General features: G+C 34.3%; 1 protein-coding gene across 13 annotated transcripts in view; it reads right to left on the bottom strand.

Annotated features, from left to right (window-relative positions):
- RYR3 (ryanodine receptor 3) overlaps nt 1-20724 on the bottom strand; it is a 193859-nt gene that overhangs the window by 88317 nt on the left and 84818 nt on the right. For all 13 annotated transcript variants that reach the window (XM_064424152.1, XM_064424158.1, XM_064424155.1 and 10 more), the window contains 16 exons: nt 20486-20633; nt 20181-20386; nt 19350-19524; nt 17696-17904; nt 16362-16546; nt 15695-15731; nt 15216-15376; nt 14614-14779; nt 12121-12207; nt 11501-11727; nt 9642-10443; nt 8943-9143; nt 8575-8677; nt 5012-5149; nt 1797-2070; nt 211-325 (listed from right to left, as the gene is read on the bottom strand). In XM_064424152.1, the coding sequence (XP_064280222.1) occupies nt 211-325; nt 1797-2070; nt 5012-5149; nt 8575-8677; nt 8943-9143; nt 9642-10443; nt 11501-11727; nt 12121-12207; nt 14614-14779; nt 15216-15376; nt 15695-15731; nt 16362-16546; nt 17696-17904; nt 19350-19524; nt 20181-20386; nt 20486-20633 (3234 nt within the window). The remainder of the gene's footprint in view (nt 1-210; nt 326-1796; nt 2071-5011; nt 5150-8574; nt 8678-8942; nt 9144-9641; nt 10444-11500; nt 11728-12120; nt 12208-14613; nt 14780-15215; nt 15377-15694; nt 15732-16361; nt 16547-17695; nt 17905-19349; nt 19525-20180; nt 20387-20485; nt 20634-20724) is intronic.

Genomic DNA, 20724 nt, shown 5'->3' with positions numbered 1-20724 from the left:
CATCTCAGGTTTTAAAATCAAAGCTAGGCTACTGGGCTTCTCCCTCTAGTAAAATAAAAAAATGATAAATTTTTCATTAATTAATACTATAATTTGGACAAGCAAAATCCAGCTTACATGGGATATATTTTTGTCCACTTCTTAAACATCCTAATATATTTTTGCAGAGGTTCAAAATGCAAAACACAGAACAAATTGTGGTGAAATTACCTGAGATTTATCTCCTCCAAGCACATTTACCATCACATCCATAACAGTCTCATGCATGCCCAAGACTCTCATTAAGTTAGGATGCTGATAAAACACCTTGTTGTTCATTATATCCCTAAAATGGAAGAAAAGACAGTTTGCTTTTAAAAAACCTCAAATAAATTTAAGTCGAAGCATTGAGATTTCAGAAATATGCATTCATGGTATTAACATAATTTAAAATTCTTAGAATTCATCATAATACAAAAGCATCTGTGAACAAAATATTTTACATTTCAATATGTTGTCATTCCTCTAATTCTCATAGATTCTTCATAAGAAGAATATTAACCTCAAAATTATTTTGAGATGGCAATTCTTCATCTCTAAATTGCTCCTACCATCTGTTCTGTTTAAATTTAAAAAAAATCTGTGATGATCTAAGTGGAAAAGAATGTGTTTTGTTAGGTTAAGTTTTAAGTTCAGAACAGAGTTCAAGAAAATGAAATCTAATCAATCATATTTCTGCAGTAACCTCTTAATTAATTTCCTCAGTTCACAAAGACAATAAATAGACTTAGCATTTAAGGTAATCTGTTATATGTATTTCATCATTATTTTCAGATTCTGTCAGAAGTGGCATACAGGTCCATCATGAAGGACTGTTTTAACTTTTTCACTTTGCCCACCAATCTCTCAACATATTCTAGAAGCTGCTGTATTATTTTCATAATCCAGATTTAAGGGTTTCAAAATTTATGGGTTTCAAAATAATTCAGAGACTAGATTTCAACAGAATCCAGGGATTTCTAACATTTTAGGACAATCTTTTAAAAATACATAACAACTAACAGCCCTCATTCCTGCTTTAAAGAAATACAGAAGACTGAGAATGGATGAGTCTCAATACAACATCTTTTAGAAGGCGCTTATATCCATGCCATGTTTAGGCAAAATTTATCCTTTATCCCTCATATAATTCTCAGCAAATTTACAAATTCAGCATCAAGGACAAATTGGGTAATTTTCCTTCCAACATTAAATGGCCCAACAGCATTTAGTCACACAAGAGGAATAACAAACGTGCAAGAATATATCACAATACCACTGCTCAACCTAGGTGATTTTATAGCAAAGATGCAGAAAATATTCTACATCATCTGGTGCTATATAAAGGAAATTTCTTCTGAATTTCCAATTGAAAAGACATCAGTAAGTTTATCCACTCATACACGAAATTTAAAATGGGCTTTAAGTTTGGGAGAAATGCAGCATAGATAGACACCAGCAAAAATTTTAGTCATCTTTTTCTCCAGAGCTGCTAAAATGTGTTCTTTGATTAAGGTTTAAGAATCAGGCTTAACTGTAGTAAAAGGAGTCCATTTCCTTTAGATAATATCTTAGTTCACAGAAACTTTGACCCTTTTGATACTGTTAGGGAGATAGTTGGAGCCACCTTGGAAATACATGTGAAAGTGTAAATCACTGGTACATATTCACACTTCAGTGCAGCATTAATTTTCATTTAGGAACAAAAATTACAGGATTTACTAAAATAACAAAAAGCTTCACACCAACTTAAAAACAAAATTCTATTGATTCCATACCCTAATCCATTAATCATTAGCAATTCCTCCTCTTTTCCCATCCTCACGCTGAGAAGTGAGCGAATCTGGCCCAGCGCTGCAAGCAGATTGATGGTGTCCTTCACAGAGGCAGCGCTGATGGTGTATGCTTTCCTCAGAGCTTGCAGGAGCTCCCCAATGCTGTCATACTGCCTGCGAAGGAGGCTGTACATAATCCGGACTAACTCCGGATCTTGGATCTGGTCTTCCTGGGACCAGCGCACCATTGTCTGCGATATGAGTTCTTTTAGTGTAGCTAAAAGCAAAATACATTAAATGTTACTTGCTCTTCCATCAGAAATCATTAAAAATCATGTATTATAGCAAAGTGTGAAACAGGAGACAACAAAGAAGTTTTAAAAAACCATAACCAGACTGAATAGGGTTTTTAAATTGGAAAAGCAACTTTCAGATCTTTCAAGATAAATGTAATGTTCTTGACAGACAGAAAACAATAAACATCTATTTAGGGTTCAAGTCCACACCAGCACTGTTGACGATGAAAACCTTTAAGTTGACCATGATTTTGAGAATCATCCTTGTAAATTAAATGTTTCATTTAGACTTTTGATTTATTCCTTATTTCTAGATCAAGTCATTGTCACTTGGTAATGCACTTTCTAAAAACCTTGTATTGTTTGGAACTACAGAATAAAAATTGCTGGATGCACCTGTAGACATTGTAGACAGTGCAAATTCTGTGATGCTGAAAACAGTTTTGCTGACCTCAAAGTTTACGGAATTTACCTGAAAACTAGACACACGTTCCAGTGCTTGTTCTAACAAATGTTCATGCTTGATATCAAGCAGAACAGGAATAAGCACCCTACCTCTTAAAACAATGCATGTTTCTTTCTTCTATCACCAACAGACATACCCCTTGACTTTCCCAAACTCTTCCAATGGCAAGAACAGCTCCCTTCCACTTTCCATCACTAAAGTGTTCATAGATAGTGTAGATCCATTGGGGTTTGTGTCTACACTATCCTTTCACTTGCTAACACTTCTTTCTTAGCTTACTTAATATTGTATTTATGCAAATCCCTCATTAATTCTGAGGTTCTGTTCCGTAATCAGCCTTTCAACCTCTGAGAACAAATTCTGTACTTCAGAGAGATAGCTCTACTCTTAGTGGCATGTCATGCCTTATCACAGTTTTGACTTGATAGTTACAAATGTCCTATAATCATTGTTAACACTAATTCTTTGCCTGTATGTGTTTATTTTCAGAGTTCTAACTTGTTTTTAAATACAAAATTTACTGATTCATCATTAATACTAGGTTGAAATTGCTGGCATTCCTCACTTGAATAAAAGCTTATTTGTGATAAGAAATTAATGTAAGCTTAGAGTAAAGGAAGATTTATTTGTAGTAAATAGTTCCTTCTTATAAATATTCACACTGAGTATGTGCCAAGACACTCAAGGCCAGAGATTTTAAACTTGGAAATAGGTACACATCATGCACACCACCACACCTCTTCATGCACATAAGAGGATTGGGGATACCTCTGACATCCATTTCCTTTAACCTCTGAATTCCAAATTTCCTGATGCATAAAGGGCAAGTTCACACATGGACTAAAAACCTCAGCGTGTCCAGCTACAGTCAAGTATATAATATGATTTACATTATTTTTCATCATGCTTTCAATGACTTAACCCATGTGCATATTTGTAGTATGCATCACTCCAAGGAGAAGCCCAAACCTAAAGAAATCCTCTGAAATGTGTAGAAAAATAGACACTGTAGGATCATTTTACAACCTACATTTCTTGTAACCCAAAGTTCTGGTACATGAAATAAGTGAGCTGCTCTGTTCTAAGGACCAAACACCATGTGCCCCGAGGCTTTAGGAGTGAATACTTCCTGACTCATGACAATAGAATCCACATGAAATCTGGTGAAGAAATTATACTACCAGATACTGAGTAGCTGCTACCATTAAAGAGAAAGCAGATGCTAACAGATGAATCACTGGAGAATGAAGCCCTGTTTCATGCAGCATATCAGATTGTTACAAGATTTAATGTACTTAAAACTCAGTAACAAGCTTAACAGACCAAAATATGCTTTCAGACCAGGACAAACACAGGTGCTTTCCAGAGCAAGCATCTCATGTAAGAGTTATAAAATAACTTTGCTGCCTAATCTCAACACAGCTCTTGATTTAATTATTGAGCCTGAAATAAATTAACCATTCCACATCTGTACAAGGGCCTATTGACAAATGGAGCAACTTGGAAAAAAAAAGAAGAGTAATTGTTACCAGTTGATCAACCCGAACTCACTTGAAGAATTCTGCACATGATATCTGTATGGTGTTACAGAAATTTAGGGCTAGAAACCCAATCTAGATTGAGAAAGACAATAAGAAACTTCAACAAAAATGTGTCCTAAAGATCTGGAGAAATCTGTCTTTTTGCCTTGCTTGTTGCTTACCATCCCTAGTCACTACTAAAGATTGAAAACTCATATCAACAGCAAAGACAGGGTTTGTGAGATTCATACCACACATCACCCTCACTGGGATGAATTCTCATGTGGCATGTGAGCACAGTGACATTGAGAATCAGGTAAGTTGTTCTGAGAGCCTCAACTGAAAGCTGACACAAATAGTTGAGGAATTGCAAACTCGGAATGAATCGCACCCGTATAGGTCATGAACACCCCTTGTGTCTTATGGAAGAGGGTATGGGAATGGATATGTACAGGAATACTGCTCAGAATAAGAAGTTTCTGATTTTAACTGTTTTGGGGGGTTTATATTCTTCTCTATTTGTGTGTAAGAACGGGTAATAGAACAGGTAATTGAAGGAAATGGAGATAAGCTCTAAAGAAGAATTTTTACATTAAAAAAACCCAAAAAAAATAGATCTTCTCAAGTTTAGAATGCTTGAGTCTAGATTATTGTGCCATAATTAGCCTTTCACAGTCCTGATAAAGAATATGTAAATTTTCAACCCCAGAGTTAATGATCTGGAACCAAAATTTTCCAGTCATTTCAATTTCTTGTTTAAAAATGTGTCTGAGGTGTTCAGTATGCAGAATAATAGTTCTAAGAAGCAGAAGAAATTTAAACAGGTAGTGTCCTCCTTCACCCCCTTAAAAATTTTATTAGAAAATACACTCCTGTTGACTGTTTAAGACTTTAACACTTGCATCATGAAAGTATTTATATGGAAAGCAAACTTACTAGGAGCTTTCTCTTCTTCTTCCTTAGGCTCCAATTTTTCTGCTTTTGGTGGACCTTTGATTTTGTACATTAATGAACGGAGTTTGCCAGTCAAGGAGGAATCTTCTTCTTCCTCTTCCTCTTCTTCTAGTGGAATACCTTAGCATAAAATAAAACTGGTTAGACACAAAATATGACTCATAGTAATATTTGATTAAATATGTAATCCTTTGTTTCATATTGCAGAATGTAGGCTAAAGAAAGTAGTGTATGGCTGTATCCTACAATACAGTGCAGTTTTTCAGTCGAGATATTTAGCAGCCATAAACAAATATTTTCACTGAATTTAAAGCTGTAAGAAGGCAGACTTTTAGAGATTATGTGGGTAGTACATGCTTTTCATGAAAATGTATATAATGAGATGGGATGTCATTTTACCAGTAGTTTAATACCTGGTAAAATGACCAGTTTAATTCAGTTCAGTTCCCTACACTGCTTCACAACCATTTAAAGTCTCTCACACCTCTTAGTGGTCATCAGACAACACATGTGTTATGTGCAGAAGCAAAGAACAACTAAGCATGCTCCCTCCAGATCAGAGATTGTGCCAAGCTGAAATGTATGCTTTTGAGTTGGCTTGTCAAAGAGAAATTGAGGAAAGGAAAAGTTTTTCAAACAGGATTCTAGACCTAGAACTTGAATCAGGGGGGAAAGGAATAAACTGCAGTAGCTAAAACTGATCTGAAACAGTTAAGTAAGAAAGAAATGAGAACAGACATGTTGTATCAAGTTAGAGAAGCTTTGCTGCTGGCAGCTACAAGAGGGGGAAGGGAAATTATGACTAGGAGCGACTAAGTGATAAAATTCAAGGGCACTGAGAGAGAATGAAGGAAGTCAAAAATTATATTGGACAGTACACAGAGAATTTAAGAAATGGGATAAGTGGAACTGTCTTGGCAAAATGGAAAGTTAAGAAAGAGGAAGGGATACAGTCAGTCTGAAGAAAAGTAAGAACTGGAAATGTCACCAGCAATGAAAGGAAAGAGAAAGCAGACAAGGATATTAAAGGAACAAACTATGTGGCACTGACATAAAACCTGGGCCCTGGACACAAGAGAAGGACGCTGGGAGAGGAACTCTGAAGAAGCTGAAATGGACAGACAGGAAGAAAGGCACTGGGATAATGAGTTAAAACAATGTTGGACTGGGGTAGATGAGGTCTGTGACTCCTCCAGGTGGGGTCTCATCTACTCTTCCATATCATTCATTGTTCATGCTGCAATGTCTTGTAGTTGCAATCCCTTTAGAAGCTGACTGTCTGATGTTGCTAATTGCTTCCTTCAAGTGGCACAGGTCTGTGCACTGTGATGGTTTCAACCCAGGTAACTGTCAGTTTGATAAGATGCTAACAAATATGTTGTAAATTTGTTTGGGTCTTTTTATAAGCAAGAAATTGCACATAAAAATATGATAGAGGACCATTATTTTGCCAGCAAAATTAACCACTCCTAGTTATGACGTGCTAGGATTAAGACTGCCTGAGTAACTATTTGCTTATATTCATTATGAAGAAGCCTTTAATTACTTGATTGCATACATAGTTTTCCACTTAGATGGCAAAGTATACTTAGTACTAAAAAGCTGATTAAAAATTCCAAGCAGAACTCATATTCATTTCATCTGCAGCTGTGATTGCTTAGTACTGATTTTCAGGACCAAGTCAGGACACAGATAATGAGGAGCATTTATCCACAGCAACCACCTCTGATAAATCTGTACAAAGTAATGAATATGGTATATCCAGAGCATCTTTAAACTATTTTAATCATGAGACAGTGTTTTCTCTATCTCAAACTCTCATTCAAAATACACATTTACAGTGTAGTAAACAAATAATAAAAGTGCATCCCTAAAAAGCAAAATCCCAATGCATACAATAACTAGTGTCTCATTTCATGAAATATGAAGAGTGAACAGGAGCTAAACGAACTCAATGATAGTAGCAGCCACGAGATTTTAAACTAAAATTAATTGATTGTGGAGTTAAGACATTTCCAATAAGCTGTAGGGCTTTCATAATCTCCATCCTGGAGTCTTAGAGTACTCTATGCTGCCAAATGGGCATTACCTTTGGAAACCAGAGGTCAGATCAAGGGCTAAGTAACTGAACAATGTAGATGGCTGTAAATTAAGGAATGAAAGAAACAGTTTTTGTTAAGTGCTTAGAAGAAATGATGACTAACAATTAACAGAGGATTGTGGAAAAACAAATAAATTTCTGCCTTACAGACACAAATCTTGATTTTAAGGACTTCTTACTCTGTCTTGTACAACACCCTCAGAAGTAAATTGATGGAGCACAGCTTAGATATCCACAGACCTACTCATCTTTGGCTGAGGTAGTTGGAAAATTACAATTGACTTATCATGAAATCACAGCTTGCTCATTGCTGGAGATGATAAGAAGGTACTCGGGTATAACAGTGCAAAATAATATCAGAAGCCTTAACAATATAAGCACAGAATGGTATAGGAGGCACCATGCCTCCTAACAGAAAACAGAAACTTAATTACAGGTAGTTAAAACAGAACAATTCCATGGTAATATTGGTTACAGGTAACATTGGTTTTAGAGACAACCAGCAAAGGAAGATTTATCAGACTATATTGGTAAACATTTGATAATGACATCAAGCAAGAAGGTGAATGAAGAAGAACTAACCATTAGGAATATCATGCTCTTCCTGGGGAAGAGATTGAGATGCTGTCAACTCACTGTAATGACGCTGGCCCCTTCTTTTTGGACAAGATGGATGCCAAAATCATAGAACTAAGCAATAAGCTGGAAGAGTAATCATGAACATATCTACCAAGTAGGTCAATGGAAAAAGCTTGTTTATTTCAGTTTTAACTGCATAATTGCTGGCAATGAACAGTAATAATTAGATGACTCAGACTACAAATGTTAATAATTTCATGACTGTCTGAATTAGACTGAGATCTCAACAAACTCAAACTAACAAAAAATAGACATCAAAAAACCCACATAAATTTTTACAGAAAATCCAAATTAAATGGGTGGGGACAATTCAAGCTGTAGTATGCAGTGCAAGAGTGTTTTATAATGACTGATTCTCACAGTCATGCATACAAGAGGGAATCAAGCTAAAGCAGGCAGAGAACTCCACATCTCCTTTTTTTAAAATTTAATTTCTGATGATCAGCTTTGTAGAAATTGTGTGCTCTCAATACCTTTTATCTGCTTGTACTCATACATGTGCTTATATAATTTTTTTAAGGTAAGCCAGCCTACTTCTTTGGATTACTTCTTTCCCCAATAAGTCTAAAACTGGTATATAAACAGAATAATATTAGATAACATTTAGTAGAGATTTAACAGTGACACTTAAAACCATGCACAGGCTTCCCATATTTTTGTAATATACACCAAAGTTTGTCAGTAAAGTCACTTTGTAGGCAGTAGCACATCTGATAAAAAAACCTGTCATGCTAGTATATTTTTCAACTGATCTGTCAAGTGCCAAAAAGACAAACAAAATTTGTATAAAAAACTTGCCACTCACCACAGTGAATTAGGAGATCATCATGAAATTCGTATAGCTCCTCCCGAATCTCCTCTGGACAGGGACAATCCTCTCCCAGTTGAAAATTCAGCAACATATTAATCTTTAAGGGATTTAAAGCACAGTTAAAACACTGAAATAGCCTAGGACTTACTCTAGTACATAGCCATACTTAACCTGTTTATAATTTTAATTTACAACATAAGTTCTAGAACACAAGTTTCAACATTTTGATATTCAGTATTTTGTGGCATGGAATAAATTTATTTTCAAATTAATTTTGGTTCTCCAGCAAGTCAGGACTTTATTTGGTCATCATGGAGTTTTTTTAATCTTTAATTCAATCTTCTTTTTTTTTTAAATATTACCTGCTCCTGAGGAGGAGACCGAAATTCTTTAGTCTTCTTGGCAGTCAAGGCAGCAGACATATTCAAGGCTTGCATGAGCTCATTGTACCTGTATTTCTGGTTATACTGCAATTTGGATACATAACGGTCTGCAAATGATACAATTGCTTCCACTCTGTGTTGTAGTTCACAGTCACAAAAATAATTGAGTAAATGACACATCTAGGATAGAGAAAACAGACAATATCAACAGCTTTACAAACTCTGGGGGAGAACTTGAGCACATACTATACACTGCATCAGACTGTAAAAATGAGAGGCATTTTTCCCATACTTTTGTTTCAACACCATAAGGGATACAAAAATGGTGGTTTCATTATCTGATTGATAATATATTGCACACACAATCTATCACTCCATGCACTCAAAATATCTAGAAATCACACACTAGTTTGGCTTGGAAGGGTCCTTTAAAGATAACTTTGTATAACCCTCTGGCTTTTATGAAATAAGTATGTATTCACAAATCTATTTGAGTGTAGATAGATGTAGAAGTGCATCATCATAATTTTTTTTTTTTATGAATTTGAGGTTTTAAGACAAAGTGGAATTAAACACCTTCAGAACTTCAAATCTCATTAAGTAGAGAACAGACAAAAGAACACGATCTTTTTTTATCAAGAGTAGAATATAAGTAACATATTTATAATAAATGATCACCTGAAGCTTCACAGATTCTGGTAGTCTTGTCTGCAACAAGCCCTTTGCAGGAGCTTTTGTTTGTTTGATTGCTTTCTCCCCAGCTTCTACAGCTTTTTCTTCAACTTGTGTCACTTCTTCCTTCTCTGTCCTCTCTTCTGTTTCTTCCTTGTGATCTCCAAACACAGTGGGATCAATGAGGAGTAACACCTGCTTCACATCATCATCATCAAAAACACCCATTATGAGCAATGTTGCTATCAGTTTAAGAACAGGAACGAACTGGAATGCAACCTGTCCTCCAACAGGGTCTCGTATATGACTCCCACTGCACTGCACTGCCTCTGTTAACATACTTATGGCCTTGGATTTAAGTATCTCCAGGGGTATCTCTGGGATGGATGTCTGATGATCTTCACTGGTTGCAATAAAGCATGGAGTAGAAAAATTAAAGTCTGGTTTAAGACAGGTGCTAAGCCCTACTCCAGGTAAACCATGCTTCTTTGTTTCATCGGGATATAATTTAATATTTCGAGTTTCATCTGTAACTGGAATGATAAATTCATTGCTCATCATGAGCTTGGCTTGCTTGGCGTGCTCCAAGTGAATACTAATGAGCAAGTCATAGAAACCAGAACGTAGAAGTCCAGGTAAATATTGATTGTCTATTGTAAAAAATAGCTGAGACACATCCACGTGGCTACAAAGTGCATAAGCAACTCTAGTGTTACCTAGAGCACTAACTGAACTGTAGAGCTTTAGAGTGTGGTAGTGAAACATCATCAAATCTTCTTGTTCACACAGTTCCAAAATATCAACACATCTGTTATGAAATAAAGAAACAAAACACCAGTCAATTCCATTAATAAATACTTTGAAAAATGAAAGTTTTATAATCTCTGAATATTTTGGTCACTTCCTCTTCAAATCACTAATATAAAAATTGATACTAATTAATCTTAGTATGTGCATCATTAAAACACAGTAGATGGTGGGAATAAGCTATAGAGACTGTTTAAAATTATTACTCCATAGGAAAAAAAACCCCAAAATCTAAGATGGAGGCTCTTTGGAATCTATTGGAAATTAGAACTTTTTTTTAAAATAGATTTTTTAGGCTTGCTGAAAATCTGAATTATTACCATTCCTAAATAGTGCCTTTGTAGTTTACTCAGAATTTCTGGTTCATTTTTTTCCACAAGACCAATATTTTCCACTCTTTCCTTGAATTCAGTTTTATTAACAATAAATAAAATTGACTTTTGACTCATTAAAAGAAATTGAATAATTACTAACAAAAGTACAGCTGTTAAATTATCTTTCTACTATGCTTTTGCTGATAGCTTGATTTTTCACTGGTTATGACATTTGACATTTAGACAGATCTTTATTATCCTCACTCTGAAGATAAAACTTAATGAAAAATCAAAGAAAGGCATGATCTTGTCAATAAGAACATAAGAACTTAAGTCATGTAAATTCAGTGCAGATGAAGCAGGAAGAGATTACAGGTTTCTATTACAGAAAAAATTGGCAAAATAGTACTTGCACGTTCTTTATGCTTGTTTTTCTCAAGCTGAGAAAAATCTCCATTGTTAAAGACGTACAGATTTAAGAAATGCTATTTCAATTTAAATAAAATCAAACAGTCATGCTTTGTTCTATGTATGCAAAACTTGGTACATGTCATTAAAATTCAGTCTCCTGTATTTACTTAGGTTTCATGAATACAATAATATCTGATACGATATCAGGTAAGACCAGAAATTCTCAAAAGCTATAAGGTAAATACTCAGCAAGGCAGGTTTAATCAATACACTGACATCTTTTTTCATTATATTTTGTCCACATCAAGCAATTTTATCTCATTATCAAGGTACCGGTTTTCTTCTGGGATATGAAGTGCCATCATCTGCAGAGGTTCCAAGCACTGTACAACCCAGCCATGACGTTCACTGACCCGCTCCGTTTCTACTCTGAGGAAGCTGTTTGGCATCCGGCTCCACAAAACAGGGGTAATCGTTTGTACATCAAGGCGAGGGGGGCACTGGGGAATAGGATTTCTTTCTTCACTTTTAAATATCGCTGCTGATAAAGGCATGGTATTCTGAAACAAATATACATATTATTTATTTTTGAAGCATGTAATAATCAATAAACCCATAACACCAAAAAGAAATATAACTTTTAAATAACAAGGAAATCACAGAAAGATAGAAGTTATTGCAACAAACCAAATCCATTAAAATCCCCCAACATTAATGGTGTTATCCTCATATAATATTCGTTTATTTTGACGATTGCAAATCACCAATTAACTGCATATAATAACAACATTTACAGACGTAAACATAAAAGTCAAATTGCAAGTCATGCCTTTGATTCAACCTTCCTAAACAAATTTAACTGAGCAGGAATTTGCATGGAAATAAACAGATTTGATTTAAGAGAACATTTACATAAAGACTGTCTTTCTATAGAATACAAAAATACTTCCTACCTTTAATTTACCAAGTTCAAACTGAATCAAGTTAGTGCTTGTAGGCCGTAAAAACGTTGCTGGAAAAAGCTTTGTGTTTGGTTCAACCTAGAAGTGAAATGAGATGAAAAATTTTTAAAAATTAAAAATGGAAAAAAATTCTCTCTGAATATGATATAAAATAAATACTGCATACTTTACACTTCATTACCAAATAACTTATATACTTTACTAAATAAAGTGCTGAATAGTGTCTACCTATAATATAGTAAAATATTTGCAGTTATTGTTATAGGACCACCTGGTTTTTGAGACAGGTGTTTGTAGCCTTATGTGCTCTCAACACTTATAGGAGGAACCACTTCCATGAAATAAAGAACTAAAATTATCATTATAGAACAGTATATTATTTTAAAAATTCAGTGCTCCAGAGTGGATGAAAAAAGTACATCTCTGCAATTAAGTCAAAGTTTCAGAAGTTGAATTAAATATATTAATCACATCATGGTGCATTGTATCACGTACAGATGTTGTACATAATAAACACAACTACAATATTTGTGCTGTGAAGGAGCACAACTCCTAACTTTGAGGACAATGATCTGATCTATCAAAAACTGTTTTCTCAGGACTATGACTATGGGCATAGACAAAATAATATAGGGGTAGGTATTAACATTAAAAAATTTTGGTAAGTTAAAAAAACCACAACTCCAAGTCCAGAAAAAGAGGCATTCTGTTCCGGTTGTTGTGTTGGGTTTATTTCTGAATATCACCTTGGCATTCAATAGTCAGATCAAGAACTACAGAAAAATTAATTTCCTCTATTAAATATGTTGACCTATAAGTCTTTTAAAATGAAAGCAGCAAACAAATATTGTCCTTCTATTTCAGTTAAGAAAACTGAAAAATGTATGCAAACTATTATAAGACTAGAATAATTACCTAGACCAAAAAAATATAAATTAGTTCTGGCAGTTGGAGTGAGAGATTTGATTTAGTAAAATATTTTAAAGGTCTTACTTTATTGTAAAATATTCAAGACATGGAAATGAAAACTACATAATATTATTTTCATTGCTTTTAAAAAGAGACTAAATAATTAAATTACTCAAAGTAAGCTAAAATTAAAAAAATATTTCTCCCTTATTTGTAATAATCTTGTTGGGTTATACTATTTTATATTGATATAAAATGCTGGATAGTCTCATTTTTCAGCAGATCAGGTGTAACATGTTTATTGAGAAAATATTTCCTAAAACAACTTCAGGTGTTTTTCCATGAAAAAGAGAGGAAACAGAGGAGAAATTATGGTACTTTCTGAGATTTAAATTTAGTACAGAGAAAATTATTCTATTAATTGCAAGTCATATAAAGAAAAGTCTAAAAGTGTTATTTACACTAAATTCAATAATGTGCATCTTCCACATCTGTCTTTCATACATGTCCTACAAGAACAGTAAAAGGTTGTCTGTGAAAAAAACCCCCACAAACATCCACTGCAAAGAAACACACCAAAGTTTCATAGCTTTTCTCAGAAGCTTTCGTATTGATTTGTATCTGGTTAGAAAAACAACAAAGCTGCACTTAAGCACTTTGACCACCTGTTTTCTTTTGCCAGTGTGCTGACATTCAATATTCTCCCAGCATGGCACTGAAGTTACTCACCACTCTTACAAAATATTCCAAAATCACTATTACTAGATAACCTCCCATCCCCACGTACAGGCTGTGTGCAACCCTGCCACATCCATTTTCAATGGAGTCAGTATAAAGGTTCCACTAAATCTAGTTAAATAACATTTTAGTTTTATCTTTATTACACATTTGAGGGGCTGACATAGAAGAAAGCAATGAATTGTTGCTAATACTGGATAACCTCTTCTACAGTGAGTGATTTACTATGGACAACTGATCCTACTGAGAGGAAACCTCAACAATCTGGTGCTGAAAACTCCTGTCAGCCACTGATCCATTTTTAAAACGACACCATGTTTTGATGGTATTAATAGCATTTACGGCCCACCCCACTTATTTTGCCTTTCTGCATTAATGCATATTTGAATTTTAGGTTTTGAAACTTATCAATTCAGAAGGTCACCAAATCACAGCTATCTGCAGAAGATGCAAACCCTGGTAATAATGAACTAAATTTTTCTTCTCAATTCATATAAAAAATTATATATAAAGCCTAATTTTGACCTTCTGCTAGTTTAAATATTTATTTCCCCTTTATTGTATAACAGATTCAGTTGAAAAAATAATTTAAAGAATTAACTTTATTAATCAAGATTATCAACCACACAGAGATGTAAAAAAAATATTTATCCTAACATATTTAAACAACTCAAAAAAACATAGCCTTATAAGAAGTGAGAAAAAGAGGGAAAACCAGAATGATTATAGGAAAACCTATTATCATCACTCAAATGATGTCCAGTTAGATTTCTGGAAAAGAGAGGTAGCATAAAAACAAGAATCTCACTAGATAGCCTCCTGAAAATCAGATAATACCTGATAACAAGTGCCAAGCTCTCTTCCATTGGCTGTGAATGACACCATTCCTGTAGCCAGGTCAACAAAGCATCCAATTTCTATATCAACATTACTGCGACCTGATCTCTGGGAATTAGCAATCACATCTCCTCCCCAGACCATGTAGCAGTTGCTCCGCTTCACACTGAAAGAGCAACAAGAACAAAGCATAGGTCACACTGAACTTGGTGAACATGCACTTTTCAGGGGAGGAATACCTTTTTTTTCTTTATCATAGTTACGAAAAAAATTCACAGACTTCTGTGTGCACTTGTAAGTTATAGTTAAACAAACTGCTTCATCCACAATTAGTAAATATAGACATTAAATTAAAGAAGCATTTTTCATTTAAAATTCTTTCCAAAATAAATTTTCTTTGCAAGAGAACATTAATGATAAATTCACTTTAACATGTCTATCTAAAACATATTCATATATAAATGAACACAGAAAACTCACACTCCATAATCAATTTTCTTATTAGTTTAAATTAATATTTAAAATATCATAAAGCTCATGAACATGTGAGTTTTAAATAATATTAAACTAAAAACTTTCATACATTATAAATAATTCCTTACCTTTCATGAACTCTTCCTCTCTCATCGCCTAAAGTAACTGTCACTGTACAATTTTTATTTAGGTCAAAATTCTCACTGTAAAAATGATAGTCTGGTGTTACCCAGCCAACCCAGACAGAGGATGGGTCTTGGCCAGCAAATATCCGTAGTGAGTAAAAATACTGAAAGGAGGAAAAGAGCATATTAGTAACAGAAATGTAAAGCATTTTATCAAGGAATAATCAAATCTCCTATATATCAAACTTTAATAGTAATTCACATTCTTCAAATAAGTAATTTAAAATACTCTTAAATTAAATAAACACACTAGTGTTTTAAGTTGATGAGGTTTATGTTTCTACAAGTTGCAAATCATGCAGCTCTGGACATCATTATTTCTAAAGAGTGTTATATCATAAAAAATTATTAAAAAGGCTTCTTTCAACAGATTGATTGCTAATGAACTTGTTGCCACAAAGCATGTCAATATACTTACTTACCGTAGTAGAAGGAGGAGCAATTTCTTGGCTGTGCTTTCTACAGATAAAGGAAAATCAGTAAATACTTTTTTAAAAAGAAGTAAAAAATTAGTCATTATTAGACTAAGTATACTTAAAAGCTAACTACTGTAAGTTAGCTAATTTGCTTGGTACTGAGTATACATTAGCGAAGACTGTACAGGATACAAATATACAAGTAAAATAGTTGATTGCAATTAAGGTAGAAAGTGGGAGAAGAGGCAGATTTATGGCAGCAAAATAAAGATAGAGGTACCTCTGAAATGTGCAGGACCCATTAATACCAGGTATCTTTAAAAACCTGTCCCACCATTGTTTTTCTTTTAATGAATTAGGCACTTTTCTGGTAACAATGAGCTATTGAGCAATAATGTTGATGAGCAATAATCCAAAGGGCCAAAGACTCTGAGCTAGTTTTCCAGGTTAGCATTTGCAAATCATAATAATTCAGAAAAAAATTCTGTTTAGGTAAAGATCTATAGAACTTGTGATGCACCTATTTAGAAAAGGTTCTCTCTTGTCTGGACAAAGCATTTTATGGTAATCTGTTCTTAGTGCACAGAAATTTTGAGTATACAATAATAAAGAATAATATAACAATACATTTACACTGAAAGCATGAAATAGGATAACCAAACCCAAGTCTAACCGTTTTTGGAAAACATCAGACGAGGCATTTTCCACACCCATGCCGAAGTTGAATGATGAGTGGAACTCAATGGGCATACTCAAACGACAGTATATCATGTCTGAATTGCTGTTCTGTGTGCCAAATGTTTTGTGAGTAACTTTTAACCGAGGTGGACTCTCAATGGTCCCATCAATTCTCCATATCTAAAAATAACAGAAATATTTTTAAATTATTCTATCCAAAAAATGTTGAAAACTTCCATAAAGCAACTAGAGGATGAGAAAATTGAAAGAGGAAACTTAAATTTTTCGTAATTTATTATCTTCAAAACTATGCAGCTTTGTTCTCTGACACTGAATTTAACCTGAAAAGCAAGGGAATCAACAGCTTCAGTATATCCTGACTACAGAAAATATTTTCAAAATGTTCCATTCAAGAGTAAAAAAAATGATTTTAAAATATAGTTTATTAAAATAATTCATTTTGAGTACACAATTCATTGAAAAACTGCATTACAAGAATCAGTAAGTTTTCACCACAATGAGAAGAAATATCAATTAGAATTGTTCAGAGGGTCATTACAGACTTCGTGTCTTATACTACTTTCCCTTGAGCTGAAAAAATGCATTTTCAAATTCAGTGAGAGAAATATTGTAAAAACTTTTAAAGACAAGAATAGTGATGAAATAATACTGAAAAAATATAAAAAAAAGCTGAAATAATTTAGTTGGAATTCAGTGAAATTTTCAGAGACAATAATTAGAGAATAATTGGCTACATCTAAATTAAAGTAAATGGTCTAGAGAGATTGTAGTAAAAAATCTCATCAGGATCTCAAACATATAATTTTGAAATATATTAATTTGAAACAATTTATAGAAAAGACAGAATATATTATTTTGTTCTAGTATAGATTAGTTAGAGAGTTTTGGATTTCTTATCACTGGTGCATCACAATGAAAGAATCTGTGACACCACAGGTATACTTAAACGCCCTCAGACTTCAGCTGAACAATTGTCAGATATTTAAGAAAAATTTATAGTAGAGAAGGCTTAGAAAGCGAAAGTGCATGTAAGATAGAATAGAAAAAAACCCATAACTAACATGTTTCCAGTAGCTAACCCTAACACAAATTAAGTCATATAATAAACCAGATAGGTATATCCATAGGAATCCATACTACCATAAATGAAAAACAAGATAGACAAGATCATCTGGAATTACCTAAGAGTTACTTAATAGAGTAATATGACAGACTATCTGATGACAGTAAGTATTAGTAAGGGTTTAATGTCTCAGCTTGCTAAACAAACAATTGTTGAACAGGTGTCTCCCTGACATGTAACGTTACCTTAATGTGAGGATGATTTTTTGGCACGTTGACAAATGTTGGTAAGCGTTTACTAAACCACATAGCAACATCTCGGTTCATGTTAACAGCAAAAGGTTCAAAACCTTCTTGGAGGCCACACATCGTATAATACTTGAATGTACTGGCATCCATTCCGAGGTTCATGCGACCAATCTGAGATAGGCCCAGGGCACAGATTGGAACAAAACCTAAAGAAAAAAAAAAACCAACAAAACTTAATAACTTAGTTTAAAACCGGACATTCTTTCTTGTCGATCCATCGAATGTGAACGAAACTTTAGCTCCTACAAGTAATGCACACAAAGTGATGACAGTAGCAAGGATTTAAAGCCACCTTAACTACAAATGTCTAAGTTCAATAGAGTAGCTACCAAAACCCCTGAGAACTTAGGCACTATTGCATTTATATTTATTAACTTTCTCATTTTTAGACAAATAAACATGGCTTTATACATCAAGCTGGTCACTGGAAGCCAGCCGTGGTTAGGTCAAAGTTATTAACAAAAGTTAAGTATGGTTTCTGAGGGCACAAAATTTTCAAAAGGACTTTGAGATGAGGTTCAATATCTCAATACATTTGTCCAAAATTTACTTTATCGTCAGTAGGTAAAATTTTCTTTTTTGCCAGTCTTCATTCCTTCTTCATTCACAATGGACAAATACACACACCTTTAATGCTAGCATTTTTTATGACTCAGCTCTTTCATCTCTATATAGGTTTAGACAGGGATGAAAGGCTCTTGATTTATTTCACCATTTCCCAAAAAAACCAGAATTCAGAGCAAGATTAGGGAAAAGCCAACCATTCAGCCTCTAAAGGAGAGATTTTCTCTCCTGAATTTTGAGACTTCAGTACAGCTTTGTTAAGGCAGTCCTCATTCTTTACCTTTATAAAAACTCTATCAATGGTATGATCAAAGAAGAGCAGTGAGCAACTGCAAAGTTTTCTGGTAATTACTAAGAGGTATGAAGGTATTACTGATTGGAGGAGATACACTTACAAAGAAAAAGTCAATGGAAACATAAAGCAAACCAGTTTGAAAACATTCCTCAAACTCTTTTACTACAATCATATAGATACTACTTTTTTGAAAAATCAAAGGCCAAAAACAAAAGAGGAAAAATATCTCAGGAAAATAGGATATTTGGATAAGTTATGAATAGGAGAGAGAAAGAAAATAAAGATTAGACTCATGTTGCAAAGGTCTTTCTTTTGATGTAGACTCTCACCACACAGTACTCATTTTGTCCTTCACAGACATGAACATAATATATTTACGCTCCAGTGAGATTATCAGAGACTACCTTTTCAGATTTTGGTAATTTTTCAGGATGCTTATTATTACCACTTCTTCTTAGCACTGAAGTCTTGAGAGAAAGCCTAGAAACAGTGAGAAAATTTATCCACTCTGCTAGAAACCCCATTAATGTGGTTAAAGGAGAAAATCAATTCAGTTTGTGCCACACAACCACTCTCAAAATAAATTTTTGTGAAGTTAATGTATAGCACAGTCTGAAGGCTCATATCAGTGGAATATGATTTCTCAGCTCACTGAGTCATGAAAGACTAGTTTTTCTGTTTGTTTTATTATTTTGTCTTCTAATAACCATGTGACTTTAAAGGGGAAGTTACCATTTTCTATTCCAAAGTCAGCAAACGCAAGTTCTGAGCCTTTACTGGTTATAAGCAACTCTCCATTCAGAGTAAAGATGATTGACTTGTCATCCAAGTTTATCATACAACCAACCACATCTCCTGATTGCCAGCTTCGTCCAAAGAATCCACTGCCTTGATGCCAACACTGGCCCTAAATGTTAAAACAAAGAAATAAATACAGTGTTAAAATGAAAAATTAAATACAAAATAAATAAAGAAACCCAGATATTTCATTGTCCAGGATCTTAACACAGTTTGCAAACAGTAATGATCGTGACGTTTGCCTTGGAAATAACAGGGACATGGAGAGAGTAAGGCACCCTAGCTTCAGCAATTTGGAACCTGATAACTACTGTTCACTGGATTCAACTTCCTACACACAGGGTCATCCTTCTGGTCCTTTAGGAGTCAAGCTCGGAAAGAAAGCACATGCAGAAACCAGAAAAAACAGACAAAGGAAAACAGACTGTGGTTCTCACAGCTAACGAAGAACCTTTTTTGATTTTTGTAAAACACCACTTATAAAAAATGGAAGTGAATGCTGTATCTCGTTTATAATTATGACAGACTTCTGTACTTAGTTTGGTATAGCCTAGGAAGATACATATAAAACAACACTTCTTTGTTAGCATAATCTCATGACCAGAACCAAAATGGAGGTACTATCTAGTGTGAAACAAAGCTCAGAGATATCTTTATGCAAATCAAAAATGTGCTGGTAGTTGATGTGGAGTACACAGAGGAAACCTATGTTGTAGTTCTCTGTCTATGCTGTTCATAGATCAAAAGAGGTAAAGGTGTACTGACTTTGCTTCCTTCAAATACAAATGCTTGGTCGTCAGCTCCCAACTCTATGTCAGGTCGACAGCCTGGCCTGGCCCAGCCAACACGCATGTCTCCACCTGTCACAGCTTCAAACTCAAAGTACCACTTTCCAGACTTCACTGCATAGGATTGTTCTACTCTGAAAAATCGTATCTTGTCAATGCTGACTTTTTCCACTGTTTGATCAGCTGTAAAAATAAACAGAGGAAAAAAACCCCTCTTTTAGTAATAGAATGAAACTATAAATGTCACTAAAAAAGGCCATGATTCTCATTGAAAATACATACCTATCTCTTGGTCAGGTGGCTCAATATTATAGCCATAGCCTGCAAATGTTCTGACAGCTTCACGGAGGCTGTCTCTGTTTGATTTTTTAGTGCGTTCATCTAATAATGCATATGGCACTAGACGAGGATTACGTTTGTTCTTGAGATCCTGAAAGCAATTATAAAAACCAACAAGAAGAAAAGTCTGTTTAGACATCACAAAGTCTTTGAATAATGAGACAGAGTGCACTTTGGCATCA

This window comes from Passer domesticus, chromosome 6, assembly GCF_036417665.1.
Source record: "Passer domesticus isolate bPasDom1 chromosome 6, bPasDom1.hap1, whole genome shotgun sequence".
Classification (NCBI taxonomy): domain Eukaryota; kingdom Metazoa; phylum Chordata; class Aves; order Passeriformes; family Passeridae; genus Passer; species Passer domesticus.
Note: the sequence above shows the minus strand (reverse complement) of the source record. Positions and strands in the feature narration are given on the sequence as shown.